The sequence below is a fragment of the Nymphaea colorata genome, chromosome 2 (assembly GCF_008831285.2).
Source record: "Nymphaea colorata isolate Beijing-Zhang1983 chromosome 2, ASM883128v2, whole genome shotgun sequence".
Taxonomy (NCBI): Eukaryota; Viridiplantae; Streptophyta; class Magnoliopsida; order Nymphaeales; family Nymphaeaceae; genus Nymphaea; species Nymphaea colorata.
In genome coordinates, this window is record NC_045139.1 from 34,397,318 (window position 1) to 34,409,297 (window position 11,980).

Genomic DNA, 11,980 nt, shown 5'->3' on the forward strand with positions numbered 1-11,980 from the left:
CTTTTCACAATCTGAATCGTATTTTTCAAAGTTAAATCCGAATCCAAATCAGAATTTTAAACTGATTTGAACCATATTCCCATATGTTGAGAACAGACCTTCAGGACACTAAATATCAGACGTTTATCTAAAACTAGATCCAATTAGAATCAGAATCAAAATCAAAATCCGATTCAATATTTATTGAAATCAAAATATGAATCCGAATCCAATCAAATGGCATTTCTTATATCCGAACTTGATTAATTGGATGTTAATTTTTTTTTTCTTTCATACCTGATTTTCAGGAAACAGTTCAATCGGATATCAGACCCCTATCAGATTTATGGACATTTCCAATTCTGAGACCAATCTTAGACTCAATCCCAGGCGAATGATCTGGTTCCTGCTTAAACCACCATCCTATATTACACTATGTAGATCCAATCCTCATTCCTGAAAACAAGGGAATTGTGGAAAACTGTTTCCTGATGTGTAATAAGATCCTGAAAAAGCTTCTCGTCATGTGAAGACAGAAGCCTATTATTAAACACCAGCTTTTTTGTGCAACTGGGCAAGCATTCATGTTCAATGTTTACGGGAAGGCAGAGATCTACATGTTTAGGTGTGAGTACATAAACTACTGAGCTGTTCAGATCTGGTTATGTTATGTGAGCCTCAGTCATTTCGATCTTACCGGAAATTTAATTTTAAAAACGGGATTAATACTCAACAAATGTATATATATATACATATATATGTATATGTAAATGTATATATTATGTCCTTCAATAAGAATCAGATTTGAATTCCAACAAATCTGCTTGGTTCTCGGCCACTTGTTAAAGTCTGTAAGTTCTGTGCTGATGCAATGTTGGTAGAAAATCCGAAGCACTGACTGTCAGTTTGAACAACGAACCGAGCAACTCGAGCTCAAACTGTCTTTTTTAGCAAACCAATAGAACTTCAACTTAAATTTAAGTTCTAGCTTCTACACGAGTCGACTTCGAGTTGTCTCGATTCGACCTGATTAAACTCAACTAGATTTAATGTGTACAATTACGATTTTGTTTTAATATTCAGTAGATTCGGTTAAACAAGCCCAATTAAAAAGTTGGTCATTTAAACTAATTGAGCTCGAGCTTTGACTTGGCCAACAAAGTTGAGTTCGAGCTGACATTTCCAAACTCGATTTGAGTTCGAGCCTAGTAATCCAGCAAGTCAGAGTCAAGCTTGAGATGGCCGAGGTGACTCTGTTCATGTTGAGCACTACCAGCAGAGTGCCCGTCCCTGATCCAAACCCCCATCAGGATATATATCTAAGCCCCGAACATGGGATTCGGTCATGAAGGCTGGAAAAAATGAAAATACTCTTGTATGTTGATGAAAAGGCACATTCCTAAGGACCAAAACAAAGGGAATTTTTTTTTTTTGAAAAAAAAAAATCATAGTGCATAGCATAGCCGGTCGGGCTGATGATGAGGAAACAAAATTCATAAAGCATTGATGCATCCCTACAACTATGGAACTATAAAGATGAAGATACACAGTATTCTCTTCACCAAGCATTCATGCATCCCTGGAACTATGGAAGTATAAAGATGAAGATACACTGTATTCTCTTCACCAAGCATTGAAGCATCCCTAGAACTATGGAACTATAAAGATGAAGATACACTGTATTCTCTTCACCAAGCATTGATGCATCTCTAGAACTGGAAAGGGGTTTTGGCTTTTATCCAGGCAATGGGCTTCCTCTTAGTCCCGAAAATAAGCCTTTTTGGAAGACAATAATAGCCCTCGCAGGATCTTGTATGAGGAGTTGAAGACATGGTTTTGGCCCTCATCAAAACCCGTCTAAGTAGAAGTGCTAGAAGTCGGTTTATGCGTAGAGATGTCAATGGATCATATTCAAATAGGATGTGCCATTAGCACTATCTGTTTGTTTTTTTCGAATACTTAAGTTTGGATTCAAATATGAATAAAGAGAAGTCATATTTGTAGCTGAATCTGAAATCCAATTTCATAATTCGAATCCAATCCGAATTTGATTTTCACATTCATATCCGAATTCAAATCAAAATTTTGATCTGTTTCGCTGATTTTCGAAATGTAAGAGCATTGGACATAAGGTATTTATTTTAAAAATAAATTTGACCCAAATCTGAATATGATTGGATGTCGTTTCTTAAAACTGAATTCGTTCCCATTTGTTAATTGAATATTAATTTTTTTTCATATTCAAAATTTTCAGAATGGTTCGGACGAATATTTAATCTAAATCGAATCAATATACTGACATCCATACTCATATGCACGAACTCATTGTAAGATCTGTCATGCATTAGGGTGTGAAATGACTAGATTGGGCCTTTTCTCAAATGGAAAGAGCTCCATAAGGACAAAAAAAAAATGGAAATTGGCCAAAACTAAAATTTTCAAACTCCATTTAAAAAAAAAGATTAAAATGTCCCTTAATGTGTTTGTTGCATATTTGTTGCATGCATTGGTAGTGTACATAAAGAAAAAATCTCCATCTTTTATGAAAATATTTTCATTGGTTTATCGATTTTCATATTTTCTTACCCCCTGCACAAGCAAATTTGATTATTTTAGTAATGTATTTGAGTTGCCGTTTTCCCTTTTTCTTCTTCTTCTTCTTTTTTTTTTTTGGAGTTTGTGTTTTGCTTCTATTCTAACTCAAATGAATATTTTGTTACAAAAATAAGCCCCGTTTAAAAATTCAGCCGAACCGCTCAATCATAGCAAACAAAAGATATGGGGATATAAATTTTCTAAAAAAAAATTGAAAGATAACAAGAAAACTACAATTATTCAAAAACAATTGAAATGATAACAGCCCATGAATTGAATGAATTTTCACCAAATTTGATCTCAATCGATCAATTTAAGCTGATTTCTACGGTAACTGTATCTTTGTCCATCGGGGGCAGCAGGGCTGCATATTCAAAGGGATAGTCTTACAGCAGGAAGATTAACATACTGATTTATGTATCTATCCTAAAAAATTGGACAGACTCTCAATCTACCTAAATCTTTAAAGCAGATATATACAAATGGCCTCCAGAACCAGAACTTATTGTTTTCTGAAGGTGAATACATCAATCAAGCTTGATCAGCCATTAGGTGGTTTTTCGTACTGTAGAACTAAGCCACGGTGCACCAACTTTCCGCTGATTTTCTTCTAAATCTGCAGTGTCAGTTTGAGCGTCACCTCATCGCCGACGTTGAACTTCGAGAATCTCTTGTGCTGGCCGGCCATTTTTTCGTGTCATGAACGGCCTTGGTCAGATAGGCTTTGTCATTCTCGAGCCAGTCTTGCTGCTCCTGCATGAACAAGTTGCCGTTGGGCACTCGTCCTCCCCGACTATTGCTAAGTCCGCAGGAGTTAAGGGTTGCTGAGCATATTATTGCCAATGTTTTATGATTCTACCTTTTTTTTGGGGCAGATATATTTATCATAAGCCTCTATTGGCATTACCAAACAAGACAGTATGGAGGATTATTAATTTGATATACACAAAAAGGTTGGGAAACTTTAAAAAAAAATGAATATTTTGAAAATTTTTAAACTTTCCAACTTTCGCATCATTAATTTAAATTAGATTTATGGGATAACATAACCAAAATGTCTTTGATGTAAGCAAATGGTCAGTGGACTAGGTTATATTATAACTATATCAAAATTATTTATTTTTCATTCGCATCAAAATTAGTTAGGTGATTTTTCCGGTTAATGCCAAAACACTATGTGAAAAAAGACTTTAAGTGCATTTCCAAAAATCAGACAATTGATCGCATTCTCGTTTTAAGGTAAAATAATAAACTGCCACTAAATTAATTAATAATCTATTTGTTTAAGGGTAAAATATAGACTTGAGGGTTTTCTTTAAATAACAATGTAAAAAGACATTCATCAATAAAAAAGGTCACATCAATTTTTCACAATCCCCTAGTTTTGGGTGTCCGTTTTGTTCTCAAATTTTTTCCCTTGAAAGTAGGGAATGCTTCTAGAACCCAACCTCCTAATGGCCTAGCGATTAGGGACAAAAACTTGAGGGTCAGTTTGAATACATGAAGCTCCACTGTAGAGTTGGAATTTTAGTTCAAATTCAGTAGAAAGTTTTATGAAACTTCACTGTAAAGTTAGAACTTTAGTTCAAATTCGATGGAAAGTTTCAACTGTAGACAAACATAAAACTTTAGTGCCAAAAGTCTTAAGCCATTATTGCCCATCATCCGTGCTTTATTAATTAGTAACATGATGTTACATGAATGGACCGTAATAAAAATGTTATGGACTTTATAAAGGATGAAACGGACAATTGATTAGTGTTTGAATCAGAAAGTGGTTGAAATATCAAAACCTTGTGGTCAAAATTTAATAGCAGACAGCTACTTCAAAAGGCTAGCTACCAGCTCTTCAAACTGATGGTAGGTGAGGTCGTCTCCTTTTCTGCATCTGTTAATTTGGCTCCTACAACCATCTGCCATTCCAGTACCTCCATTGACCAGCAAAGCTTCTCACAGACTGAACTCATGCCTGTAGTTTTGAATACCGTGCACTGCACCAGTCTCCTGTCTCTCTCCTTCATCATTTCTCTGAAAGGGACTCTGGCTTGTGATCTTGCCAATGACTCAGACGATTTTGTGCTTTCTCGACCTAAAACAAGGGAATTCGCGAGAGAGAAAATGAAAAGAAAGTGAGGAACGGAAAAAAAAAATTCCCTTCAATATAATTCATGACATGAGAAACGAAGCATGCAGAATCCATAACAAGCCCCATCTACATGTTTAGCAAGCAAACAACATAAAATATAGCATATGTTCAAAAGGGTAGTCACCACAAATCTATCTTAAGTATTACAAATCACAAACCAAAAAAAACATCGTTTTATTAGATCTAGATCCAACACTGAATTAACGAATTTATTTAGAACTAAACCCATTGCTAGTTGGATCTCAATCTTGATCCATTATTAAAACAATATTTGGATCACATGTTCCCAAATTGATAAGTCAGTTTGGGTTCCCACGTAAACAGAGATGCATTGACTAATTTTTAGAAGGAAGTGTAGTAGAGTTTGAAGTGTACCTCCTTGTTCCAGTCTGTTCGATAAGTCACCCACATTAGAATGAGGGTCTGCATTACAGTGCCTCCCAGCATACCAGACCATATTCCCTGCATCACATGCCCATGTCATGATTCACAGGCTAGAGCACCATCAATACGACTAGGGGTGGGCATCAGGCCAGTACCCAACAGGGAGGGCCAAGCCTCAAGAGGCAGCAGGCATGGGCTACAGCCCAGCTCAAGCCTGACTTCTTATGGGGTAGGGCTGGGCATCAGGTATGAAGGCCCTGGTATAAGTTGCCCCTACTTATTAACTTGCATTTGCAGTACCCGTGAATTGAATATTGAACATGGAAAAGAAGCAAGAACGTGACAGTGAACTTGAAAGAAACATTGAACATTCAACAACATAAAATTTTAAGTAAAAGTGATATCAAAATAATGACCGGTGTCCGACTCCTCTCACCTTAGCGCCTAGATCGAATTTGAAGCCGAGCAATGCACCCAATGGGATGCCTACGACGTAGTAGCACCCAACGTTCACGTAAGCCACAAATGCTTGCCACCCGCAGCCGACGGCAACCCCTATTATACGCTCATGTAGGCAATCAAGTAGAAATGGAAGAAAGACATCCAAGAAAAGTACTGGAAATAATGGAATCGTATTGTAACAAGCAAAGATTGTAAATTGTATTAAGTCTTAGAACTATTGCGTGAGTGGGAGGAGATCCACTTTGTTGAACAAAGCGAAGGGGACGCACTGACTCGAACCAGCAACCGACCACCTACCATCCAGATTTCATTGGTGTACCAATACCCGGTCGGGCACACTTGAACGACATAACTTTGCTAGAAAATCACAATTTTGTCTAAGCATATCAACCGTTTGGATTCGTACTCAAATTTGGATCATCTTTTAACAATGAATTCAGAACCTACGCATCCCCAGAGCATCTTTATACTGGTATTTCATTGTATACTTTGGGCCTTCGATTCCAATATCATGAAAAGTCCAGCAACAAACAAACTTAGAACAATTTTGTTGGGAGTTTTTGGGTGGTCCTGGAACTTTAGTATCATCATTAAAGTTCTACTTATTACTTAGGTGGAACTTTAATTCCTCGTGTAAATTTTCAAGTCACCAAACATTATATGGTATATATAATGTGAAACTTTTGTTCCATCTGAAAGGTACCGCATGTTAAATAGCTGCCATTCTATTATGCACACTTGGTGTGTGCAAAGAGATGTGTAATGACTAAAATACCCTGATCAAAATGGAAAAAGAAAGTTTTTAAAAAGATAAAAAGGAAATTGTTAAAAAAACTAAAACTCTAGAAAGTATACTTCATTATGAAAAATACACTGACCCTACCTCGTTTTAGTAGTTGGGTGTATATTTGTTGCGTGGTGTCAATCTCATATTTAGTACCATGCATTCAAACGTCACCTTAACATCGGATCATGGTTTGATTTCATACTTGGTTGTGAAACTGCGTTGAAGCAATATGAATATTTTAACATGTTTATGAATCCAATTAAATGAATTTGAAACTTGATTTATGATTAGATATTATCAAAATATCCATTTACCTCCTTAAGTCCATTGGAATTTGGACATATTAGCCAAAGAAAGCGATCGAACGGAATACAAACAAGGAGTTAACATTGAAGTATGTAGTTACCTGAGAGGACGGGTTGGATGCCGTTGAGAAGGAGGGTGAGGGCGAGCAATGGGCAAAGATCAGACACCGCCGCCGCCACCGTCTCTCCGTCTGTAAATGCATAGCTGATGACATGGCGGAGGGCCAAGACGATAGCGGCGCAAATGGCGGAGACGACGAGGGAGACAAGCACTACTATGACGACGGAGAACGATGCGGCCTTGGGGTTGCCGGCACCCAACTCGTTCCCCACTCTAACACTGATAAACAGAATTACAGGCAACCGATTAGCCAAGAAAATTAAACAGCATCGACATGACAATCTCTTGTGGTTGTTTTGAAGTTTATTTTTTTGCACTTATTTGATCTGGAAGTGAGTTCTAACTGTTCAAAATCATCATGTTATTCATTCGTATTGCAGTTTTTTGTGAGAAGCTGTCGAATTAATTAAGAAACTTACTTTAGCTTGTTGCAGGAAAGCTTCTGTTTTATAAGAACTGAAAGAGCAAATGGCGAAGGAAGAAATTGACATGGAGAAGGAAGAAATTGACAGATTGAAATGCGAATGGGCAAGAGAATCAAAATTACCTTGCAGCAGCGTTGAACCCGACGGAGATCATGAAGACAAATCCAGATATCGTCATACTGCATCCATTGGGGCAGCCAAAATTAGAAGCAAGTCTAGATAGAAAGAGATAGACGCTGTCTGTGTTCAGTCTCAGCGCATGAAACTGGTGACTTTGACTTGGTTTGGTTGAACACTGAGTCATGGGGTCGACTCTGCCGTAGATTAAACAATCTTACTCAAGTTTAATTATTAACTTTAATTCTATGCATTTGTATAAGCTCGAGTTTTCTGATAAGCTCTAGTTTCCATAAACAAATCGAGTTTAACGGAGCCGAATTTGAGTTGACTTGACTCGTCCTTGCATAGCTCCAGTGTTAGATGTGTATCCTAAGTGTTAGTTCTGCATCGTTTCGGCAAAGAGCTGATGGAGAGGGAGTCCGTACCAGATGGAGAGCGAGTCGAGCTCGATCTCGGCGTTCTTCAGGAGTCCCGCAAGGAGGACGAGGATCTGGAAGTACCAAGTCTCTAGGCAGAGCATGACGGCGGAGGCGGTGGAGAGCTTGAGGAAGCCGCAGAGGCCAGAGAAGGCTTTGATGGAGAAGCCGGTCCACGTCCGCTTGCAGTTGGGGCTGGTGACGATGTAGACGAACTGGGCGATTACGATGATCCACCAGGAGAGGCTGAGCACCAGCGATGCGCCAAGCAGCCCTAGCCCCATCTTGTAGACGGCCAGCCAGCTGAGGAGGAGGTGGACGAGGAGGGTGGAGGCGGAGATGATGGCGCTGGGGGCGACCAGGCTCTGCGCCTGCATGAACTTCTGGATGGGGAAGTTGATGGCGTAGGCGAATATCTGCGGGATGAGGCCCATCACGAAGACGGATGCCGCGGCGGCGATGGCAGTGGACTCCCCCAAGAAGAGCAGTATCTGCTTGGAGAAGACGTAGATGACGGTGAGGGGGATGCCCGTCAGCGTCAGCAGTACGGCCGATCTCTGCACGTATATCCCGAGCATCTCGTATTTCTTCGCTCCGAATGCCTGGCCGCACAGTGTCTCCACCGCGCTTCCCATCCCCAACTGCATTCATCCATGACCACCATCAGATTCCGGCCCACCGGCGAACCGGACGTCCGCAATTTCTTCCTTCCATTCATTGATTCGAGTGACCGTGTTCATATTATTCGTGCCCACCATTAGATGGCAAGGCTGCGGGAGCCGGGGAGAACTTGAACCCTGCAGGCCAAGTTGCAGCGGGCTTTCATTTGCTGGACGGGTGCAAATGAGAGATTTATCAGGAGAAAGCGGCAGCACTTTCACCAGGTTTATTTGTGACGTTAAAAAGGAAGAAGGAGAAGAAAAGCATGTTGGATACATTCATTATTCCCATAGTAAAAAAAAAAAACGTATTTTTTCTAGAAAATATGTTAAAAGGGTGAAAAATAAATTGCCAAAAAAACATTATTTTGTTGTCCAAACGAAGAAACAGGAAAACTTTTTCCCTTTTATTTGTTTTGGTAATTTTCTTACATTTTTTAATAATGAACTTTTTGTTTCTATTTTAATTTACTATTCATCTATTTATTTGTATATTGCCATATTAATTTTTTAAGATTTTATAAATTTCCAATTTTTTTTTTCTGTTTTTTCAAGCTTTGCCTGTTATACACGTGAAAATTTTGCTATTTAAAACATGAAAACCATATTTGTAGCTAAAATAATTAAGCGCATCGCAGAATTGGTCAAACATCGAAGAAAAAGGAAAAATGATAAACATATTTGTGCTATAAAAACGAAAAAAGTTCATGCTCCTTGACGGGAAAAGCTGCATTTGAATATAGTTTTCCATCACGTCTACCCATCTATGAAGTCGAAACCCTAAAATATTTGGATCGAATTATCCTAATGATGTAAAGATGCAAAGGATCTGAAAGAATTTCAGTTTGGAAGACGCCTTAGTACTACTACGAGATGTCTCGGTTATGTACATTAAAATCCATGACATAGACACTCTTTGTATAATTTTGGGTATGTTGGCTCATTCTCAAGACATATATATATAAAAAAGAGAGAGAGAGAGAGAGACTTATATGTATAAATAAAACACAAAAGTTTTCAATTATAAAACAATTTAAAATAGCAAACGAACAAATGGGCGATACTGGCGGCAACCGTCCGGCGGAAGCAAAGGTCTCGGAGTTTCTATTTTGTCTTCTCCGACGTCTCACTCAGGCGACTGGAGAACACGGCGTCTAAAGACACGTCCAGAGCCAGAGGCAATCAAAACCGTGGAGCCCGCAAAACGTAAAGGCTTTAATGGAGTTTGTCTGCCTGTCTGTGGGCTATTCATGATTACCTCGTAAGGATGAAGGTTGAAATGAACATAACATGTGCATGGCCGTCCAGTGGGACCGGTGCTTGACAAACCGTCCAGAAAACAAAATCTCGCCAGCTTTAAGTTGACCATGTCATAAAATCCGATCTAACAGAGAACGTACAACTTGTTCACCTACCTTCTGAATAGTTTGAAACTTCTCTATGAGCTTGATGTCACGGAACTCTAATGTAAGACAACATATAGTTTCGGACATGAACAAGAAAAACCCAAAAGGGTAGAGGTGGTAGTTTATGAGGTGATCATGGCCGTGGCGGCCACCTGGACGGACCCCTCTCTCTCTTCTCCCACCTACTAGTCTCTATAATGTTTTTGTTGTCTGCTGTGAGAACTAGCTAATAGCTTTCTGGTGAGTGAGATGCTAATCCCACCACCTAAGCAAAAGCCCAAGCTCCTCTCCTTCTCTCTTCCCCTAACCAGTTAGTGGCTTTAAGCGCATGGATCTTCAACTCACTCAACACTTCTAAAAGCCTATTTCAAGACATCCATCAAATAGATACTAAAAGCCACAAAAAGTATTCAAAGGAGGAGTGAAATCACATCGATAAACGTGAATGAAAGAACAAATGTGCTTACAAATGAGGTCATCCTGTCTAAGGATACGTCAACTTATTTTAATCAAATTGGATGTATCCTTGCATATATTCTCCAATTTATCGAATGGTTCAATTTTAAAAAAAGTTACTATAAGTCTATATCTGAATCCAATCTCAAGTTCACATCTCAATAGGTCTCTTCCATTTACTTTTGGATCTAGGCGCAACAATATCTGAACAAAGAAAACGTAACTCCAGTCAAGAGAAAAGTATGATAAATATTTTCATCATCTGGTATTAATTTATATATATATATATATATATATATTTATTTTTTTTTCAACCATCCATCATGATGGATTAAAACTGAATAGCTCTAGATAGCCAAAGTCATCATTAAGTCATTCATCTAAACTGAAATGTTAAGAATTGACTTTGAAAATATATAGATATTGGTTACATGATACATTGTTTAAATTGAATGCAAGTACAAATCCAAATTTGGTTGGATGTTTATCCAAAACTGAATCTAAATCCGATCTGTATTTATGAATCTAATCAAGTTTCTTGATTGGATCCTATTTTTTTTCTACATATACGACCTTTTTGCAGTAATTTCATTGAATATCCAATTCAAATTCCATCTTTTAACCCCCGCCGTGATCGTTTATTTATGTGAAACATGGAAACTGAGTGGCTTTTCGTGAGAAACTAATAATTAACCCCAAAGTGAGTTTGCTTCTTGGTCCAAATCCTTGTATCGATGGTACGATGGAATGCCAGTTGCCACCTCCAAGTTAAAGCCAAAACAAATTTAAAATATGCTTGGCAAATAGCAAGGTAGAAGAAGCCAACCTTACTGAAACCTGGCCGATTCAGTGATTCACATTGAATTATGAAAAGGATATTATAAAAAGTAATTTCAAAACACATTAATAGAGAAACTTTTCTGCTTGTCATTGTCATGGATTCGATTCTAATCCAAAATAAACTTTTCTCTTCTCTTCTCTTCTCTTGTTATCAATAGAGAAAAGAAAAGAACGGTCGAACGTGAATTGTGAAATATTTTCTCTGACTCTTGCCGTTTGTATGAAAGTTTCCTATGGTACAACTTATTGTTCTAATTAGTAAATTCCATGTGCACAAGCTACCGAAACTTTAATGGCGATCAGAAGTTGCTTCCCTGTTGCATGTTCATGTTTATAAATGCTTAATAGATCCTGGCACGCTGCAGAATGTTGGATAGCGAGAAAGAGAAGAGAGGGAGAGGTAGAGAATGTGTAGTTACCATCAGACCGTAGGCAAAAACTTGAATGCCGGTGTTACCGAGGGAGGCAGCGGCGAGCTCGAGGTTGCCGAGGTGGCCGGAGAAGATCTGGGTAGCCATGGACATGACGTAGTTGAGCATGTAGACGAGAACGGCGGGGGCGGCCAGGTTGCAGAGCAGCCGGAGCTCAACCCAGGTTGCCGCTCGCATCCGGTGCAACCACGGCACGCCGTCGTCGTTCAGGATGCTCTCCAGCTGAGCACTCCAACTTGGGGCCGCCGGGACAGGAGGCTTTCCATCTATGGTCTGCTCCACCAGAAGTGGCTCCTTCATATCAATCTGCCCAACTCCAGAACTCATGGCGGTCGATGGTGATCGCCAGTGACAGGATAGCCGGCGTTTGCTCTCTCTGTCTCTCTCTTTGTCTCTTCTTCCTCTTTGAAGCTGATCAGACTATGAGCTCTGCTCAAGCTGCTTCTTA

At 39.0% G+C, this 11,980-nt stretch overlaps 1 protein-coding gene across 1 annotated transcript; it reads right to left on the bottom strand.

The window, feature by feature from the left end:
* Window positions 1-2,843: 2,843 nt before the first annotated feature.
* Window positions 2,844-11,980, bottom strand: LOC116249002 (protein DETOXIFICATION 40-like). The gene is made up of 7 exons (XM_031622086.2): window positions 11,521-11,980; window positions 7,750-8,381; window positions 7,327-7,383; window positions 6,760-6,998; window positions 5,541-5,659; window positions 5,096-5,182; window positions 2,844-4,663 (listed from the first exon to the last, which is right to left on the bottom strand). Exons 1-7 carry the CDS (start codon window positions 11,857-11,859, stop codon window positions 4,595-4,597), a joined length of 1,542 nt encoding a protein of 513 aa, XP_031477946.1. The 5' UTR covers window positions 11,860-11,980; the 3' UTR covers window positions 2,844-4,594.

What these genes read in the sequence shown, in the direction of transcription:
- LOC116249002 (XM_031622086.2), bottom strand. Translation starts at nt 11,859, where the DNA reads ATGAGTTCTGGAGTTGGGCAGATTGATATGAAGGAGCCACTTCTGGTG. An exon ending in CTCGACTCGCTCTCCATCTG is followed by an intron (nt 7,384 to 7,749) that starts GTACGGACTCCC and finishes CAATGGATGCAG; the next exon opens with TATGACGATATCTGGATTTG. An exon ending in GAACAGACTGGAACAAGGAG is followed by an intron (nt 4,664 to 5,095) that starts GTACACTTCAAA and finishes CCCTTGTTTTAG; the next exon opens with GTCGAGAAAGCACAAAATCG.